Source organism: Echinops telfairi, unplaced genomic scaffold (genome assembly GCF_000313985.2).
Source record: "Echinops telfairi isolate 266 unplaced genomic scaffold, ASM31398v2 ScPeMD7_7;HRSCAF=31, whole genome shotgun sequence".
In the NCBI taxonomy this organism is placed as follows: domain Eukaryota; kingdom Metazoa; phylum Chordata; class Mammalia; order Afrosoricida; family Tenrecidae; genus Echinops; species Echinops telfairi.
The window spans coordinates 20,021,650-20,027,760 of NW_022103904.1; the positions used below are offsets into that span (position 1 = coordinate 20,021,650).

The 6,111-nt window shown below is 45.6% G+C and overlaps 1 protein-coding gene across 1 annotated transcript; it reads right to left on the bottom strand.

The window, feature by feature from the left end:
* Window positions 1-2,958, bottom strand: PPIA (peptidylprolyl isomerase A). The gene is made up of 5 exons (XM_004708062.2): window positions 2,851-2,958; window positions 986-1,016; window positions 815-903; window positions 495-667; window positions 1-152 (listed from the first exon to the last, which is right to left on the bottom strand). Exons 1-5 carry the CDS (start codon window positions 2,917-2,919, stop codon window positions 20-22), a joined length of 495 nt encoding a protein of 164 aa, XP_004708119.1. The 5' UTR covers window positions 2,920-2,958; the 3' UTR covers window positions 1-19.
* Between the last annotated feature and the right edge of the window lie 3,153 nt (window positions 2,959-6,111).

Below are 6,111 nucleotides of genomic sequence, written 5' to 3' on the forward strand. Positions count from 1 at the left end.
AAATTCAGATCAAATTTAATTAGAGTTGCCCACAGTTAGCAATGGTGATCTTCTTGATGGTCTTGCCATTCCTGGAACCAAAACGCTCCATGGCTTCCACAATGTTCATGCCTTCTTTCACCTGACCGAAGACCACGTGCTTGCCATCCAACCTAGAAAGTGAACAGTTACTATTACCAAACAGGTAACAGCCTGCATTTTACAGTATCCCCCTAAGTCAATAGAGCATACTGAAGGGAAATAACTTTACTACTATTAACACTGTCTATACCAAAATCTCAAAATGAAACGAGAAAAAAATCAACATTTTAAGAAGCCCATTTTTAAGTCATTTATTAGTTTGCTTTACTTTACATAGAGCATACTGAAGGGAAATAACTTTACTACTATTAACACTGTCTATACCAAAATCTCAAAATGAAACGAGAAAAAAATCAACATCTTAAGAAGCCCATTCTTAAGTCATTTATTAGTTTGCTTTACTTTACCCTTACCATTCAGTCTTCGCGGTACAGATGAAAAACTGGGAACCGTTCGTATTGGGCCCAGCATTTGCCATCGACAAGATGCCAGGACCGGTGTGCTTCAGGATGAAGTTCTCATCTTCAAATTTCTCTCCATAGATGGACTTGCCCCCAGTGCCATTATGGCGCGTGAAGTCACCACCCTATGAAGAGAATAAAATGTGAACACGCCTCTGGGAACCACAACTAGAGATTCACCGAACCCACAAGGTCCCAACTCAAGTGAAAATTTGGGGCTTAATTCCTATTTAAGAGGGCAGCCTTCAATAAAAATCAGATTACGCTCATACCTGGCACATAAACCCTGGAATGATTCTGTGAAAGCAGGAACCTTTATAACCAAAACCTTTCTCCCCAGTGCTCAGAGCGCGGAAGTTTTCTATTGAGGGGGGAGAAAAATACATGTAATGAAACCACTAAAATTTAAATACTCTTGTTAAAAAGAAAATAAAGAAACCAACCTGCTGTCTTTGGAACTTTGTCTGCAAACAGCTAAAAGGAAAGAAGAGAAAAAAAGTTAAGTAACAATATCCACAATTACGTCTTGCTCCTTAGTACGTATGCCTGGTCACTTTCCCCAGTAAATGTGCTTCTTTGGCGGTCAATTTGAATGCCAGCCTTCAGGTCCCTTGGGATATGGGTTAAAAAAATGTAATTGGCAAAACTCAGGGATAATAAATACTTCTGCTCTATAAATCCTTAGCAAGCTATTATTTTAGCCACTGGTACTTAACATTACTATTTCCGAGCTATTAACTTTGTGGATGAAAATTAACGACCACCTCTTGGTTTCCAGAGCACCTGCTCTGTACTCAATGTAGCTATTCAAGTTGTTCTTAAACTACTTACAATAGATAAAGTTATAGAGGAATAATATTCTATGTGGTTAACCATCACAAGCAACATTTGCAAGGCTTATCTGAAAGTAGGTAGAGGCCTATAGTCTCTAGAATACCTGTTTTATAAGAACATACTAAACTTTTCTCAAAATTATCCATATTTCTTCCGTTGCTGCAGTTATTTTCAAGTAAAAAGTCCTTAGTCGTTCCAGATCTCATTTAGACTAACTGGAAGGGCTGCCTGCGCAATGGCACTCACAGGCCAAGTTTCCACTAGGGTCCTTGTCACACTGGGATGTAAAGTTACTTACCAGATCGGGTAAACCAAACTATTACGAGACTTTCTACTCCCCTAAAACGTTTCTGGCTTTTCAAAGACTATCAGGCGCCCTGGTGCAAGTGCTGGACTGCGAACCATAAGCTAGGCAGTACTTCAAACTCGTCAGCTTCGGTGCTGGTGTAAGGTGAGGCAACCCTGCTGCAGGTAGGACTGTATTGGGTGGTGTGGGGAGGCTTCTAAGAGCCAGAGGAGGCCTAGTACTGCTTGCGTACAATTGCCCCCTCTACATTTACATACAGGGACACTGGGAAGTGGTGCCACGGGAGGCTCCCATCGCAGCACAGTCACTGCAGAGAGGCGGGCGTTAAGTAGGAGGAAACCACCAGCCGCCCTTCAGATTTCCGCTGGGGGAGGGGAGGGGGCAGCGGGAAGGAATTTTAGGATTTTCCAAATAAATTTTCAGGCTTTAAACGAACCCGGGAAAGCATTTGAACCAAACTACACGTTATTTTAATTGTTACGTGATCTTCCGGGATTCAGGGGCAACTTAGCCAACAGAACCCTCTCGAACACATACTTCAGTACGTAAAATTTTCAAGTATATAGTTCTCCAGTACCCCCCGGGGCGGGGGTGGGGAGCATCTCAAAACCCTTTATTGACCCTCCTGAAATACACACTTGGTTGTCTTAACAGTTTCACGTTTTATGAAAAACGACTCCAATCCTAAGTCAAACGCTTTTTTAGTTTAGGGCGTTCCCAGTCCCTAGGGGTCCTCGAAATCGATAGCTTGAATCTCAAGCGCTACCATTTGTGGCTCTCCTGCACTACACCCCCCAAATTCAGGCGGGGCCCACAGCACTCGCGCGCTGGGCCGCCGCTCCCGGAAGGGCGCGGGCAGCACGTGCTGCAGAGGGTGGGCGCGTGGTCCCAGGCCACGGTCCTCGGCGACCGTTGGGGGAGGGGGTAGCGGCCTGCTCCGCCCCTCGAGCCTTTGTCTGCCCGCCGCCCGCCGCCCCCAGCGCCTCGCCCGCCTTCCAAAATGGCCCCTTCTCAGGAAATGGCGACGCGGCCACCCCCGCCTGCCGGCCGCACCCGCGCTCCGACATGGGTCCTTGCCCAGACCGGGTTCACCGCCGCGACGCCCGCTGCCGCTAAGAGTCGGCGGCCGCCTAGCCTCCGATCTCTCTACCGCAACGCAGTCCTCACCTCGAAAGCGACGCGGCCGAGGGGCTCGCCGTCGACGGCTATGTCGAAAAACACAGTCGGGTTGACCATGGCTGGACACAACAGAGACCAGACAAGACTACAAATTCAGGCGGCGGCGTCTGCAAAGCGGCAAGAGCGTGGCCACCCCGCCCCTTTTATAGCGGATTTAGGCCACGCCCTCAGGCTGGTCGCGCGCCCCAGCGTCCACCAATCACGACAGAGTCCAGGTTGGAATGATGGCAGTATTGGCCTATAAGCGGAGACCTCGGTGCCGGCGGGCATGGAAGGGGCGGGACGCTGGCGGGTGATGGACGGGAAGCAGGTTCCCGCCCGCGGTCTGCGTCGGGGTGGCTGCGGCACTGAGCTGGCAGCGTGGGGCTATGGGGGAAGGATTCTCGAAGGGAGCTGGGTAAGAGTGCGGGTGCGAGCAGAGTGCTGGGGAGGGGACAGAGGCCAGAGCTCTGGCTTACAACTCGGCTCTATGCAGCCGGTGAAGGATCGTCTCCCCATTGCACAGAGGGGGCAACTGAGGGAAACGTAGACCTCAAGGTCGCGCTGCCCGTCAAGGTCAAAGAAAACGCGCCATTCAGGAAGATCTGGGCCTGGTCGGTCCCCGACCTTGATCTATCACCGAACGGAAGTGAGAGATTCCTTATTCCTGTAATCCAAAGGATTTATGTCCACATTCTGACTTCAGGGGCACAGACAAGGGTGTGGGTTGGATATGGTAAATTCTAAAACCATAACGCTAGGCGTTTTGTTCCCTTTTTTCATCAGGGAACCCACCTAGTCTATTTTTAGGGAGATGAGGTGGCTTTGAGCATCACCATTTTCTCAAAATCTGTACTCAAATCATAAAGTACTTTTAAAGTGCCCTACTTCTGAAAATAATTTGCATATTCAGCCTGAATTTTCTCCAAGAGGAAGATAATAAAACAGACCTGTCCAAGCCCCTTACCTATAAAGACATTGTGCACATTTTTAACTTAAAAATATATTTTTTTATTTTCACGATTGGTAGTGAAAAACAGCAACAGTTTAAACACGAATTTCCACAGATAAAGATAATTATAACATTTTTATTACTAGAACTAATTGCACTTAGAGTTAAACTCCAAATTCACTGCCATTTAGTCAATTCTGACTGCTGTCCACCCAAATGTGACCCTAATCTACCATTGCAGTGTTCATAATGTATCTAAACCTCAGTTTCTCCCTCTCTGAAGCCAGGATACTAATCGTGTTTGTTTTATAGAGTTGTGAGAAGTAAATGTGATTCTTATGATTCTTATTAATGTTATGCATGACGTATCATGAGTCGATCATGATAACTTCGAAATTTAGATAATTTAGAAAATGTGTTATTTTAGTCAACCCTGTGACTGAGTGCCATCAAATCGATGCCAACTCATAGTGACCCAATAGGACAGGGCAGAACTGCCCGTGCGAGTTTCCGAGGCTGTAACTCCTCACGGGAGTGGAAATCTCCATCTTTATCCTGAGGCGTGGCTGGTGGTTTTCAACTGCTGGCCTTTTGGATCACAGCCAGTGCACAACCACTACGCCAGCAGGGCTCCTCAACCCTGTGAAGTTACCTTATTTTACTGTTGTGGGAAGTAAGGGCCCTAGAAGTTAGTAGCTTGTACAATTTATGGCAGGTCAAACCCAAACTGGAAACTACTTTTTTTCCTCTGATGCAATATCTGTTGGTGCTCTGTGACCTGGAGGAAGCTACTTATCCTCCATTGGCACTGAAAAAAATGAACCTAAGCCACAAATTCCTTCAATTTCTCTTCCCTTCATCCTGAAATTTTGAACATTTAAGAGCCCCTCCTCTAAGAAATAAGCATGAATGAATAATCAAAGAAAATCATTTTTGTGATTTCTCTTCCCTCACTATTATGTAAGGTCTCACTTTTCATCAACTTTAACATAGTCATAATAGTCAGTCTCCCTTAATCTACACAGTTACAGAGTATGCACAATCAAGGATATGAATATGTCCAAGTTTTGTTTGTTCAGGAGAGCTAGTGTTGTAGTGCCTCCTTTGCCAGCATTGTCTGTTGGCCTGAACTTCCTAACCAAAATATCAGCAGGTACAGAATCTTAGGAATGTGGGCCACCTACCCCCTAGCAGATGAATCTTTCTAGAAACACATCCAATCAAGTTCCGTTTATCTTGTTCCCACACCTGGAGGTGTCACCTGTAGCAGGCAAAAATCCCATCGTCTTGGTTCATGTGATATAAGCAATTGTCCGTCTCAAAAAATGGACAGAAGTGTGAGCAATAGAGGATGTACATGAACAACAACAAAGTTATTCAATCATAAAAAAAATCATTCAATCATGGAGGAGGTTTGCTAGGTGGCATCTAGTTTTTTTAAATTAATTTTATTGGGTCTCATACAACTCTTATCACAATCCACACATACATCAATTGTGTAAAGCACACTTATACATTCGTTGCCCTCATCATACTCAAAGCACTCGCTTTCCGCTTGGGCTCCTAGAATCAGCTCATTTTTCTTTTTCTTTTTTTCCCCCTCCCTCCACACTTCCCCCTCCCTCATGAACCCTTGATAATTTATAAAGTATTATTTTATCTTATCTTACACTACCTGACATCTCCCTTCACCCACTTTTCTGTTGCCCATCACCCAGGGAGGAAGTTATATGTAGATCCTTGTAATCGGTTCCCTCCTTTTACCCCCTCTTTCCTCCACCCTCCTGGTATCACCACTCTCACCACTGGTCCTGAGGGGTTCATCTGTCCTGGATTCCGTGTTTCCAGTTCCTTTCTGTACCGCTGTGCATCCTCTGGTCTAACCAGGTTTGTAAGGTAGAATTGGGATCATGATAGTGGGGTGGGGAGGAAGCGTTTACAAACTAGAGGAAAGTTGTGAATTTAATCAATGCTACACTGCACCCTGAGTTACTCATCTCCTCCCCACTCTAGTTGGTTTATGTCTCAGGGTAATTCAATGTGAAAGAGTAGAATTGCTCCATATAGTTATCACTATGGGAACAGATTACCAAGTGCTTCTCCTGAGAAGTTTAGGGGGGGTTCAAACTACCAGCCTTATACAGTTAGTAGCTGAGTGCATTTCCCCACAAATGCACCTTTGGCAAAGGGTAATGTGTCAGATGTACCTTTTGCCCAGGGACTATCTTGCAAGACACTTGAAATTGTGCTCTTGCTTTCAACACTGAATGGAAGTTGATCCTGCTGAAACCATCAATGCTCCTGCATATTGACCACCT

What these genes read in the sequence shown, in the direction of transcription:
- PPIA (XM_004708062.2), bottom strand. Translation starts at nt 2,919, where the DNA reads ATGGTCAACCCGACTGTGTTTTTCGACATAGCCGTCGACGGCGAGCCC. An exon ending in TCGGCCGCGTCGCTTTCGAG is followed by an intron (nt 1,017 to 2,850) that starts GTGAGGACTGCG and finishes CTTTCCTTTTAG; the next exon opens with CTGTTTGCAGACAAAGTTCC. An exon ending in TGTACCGCGAAGACTGAATG is followed by an intron (nt 153 to 494) that starts GTAAGGGTAAAG and finishes TTCACTTTCTAG; the next exon opens with GTTGGATGGCAAGCACGTGG.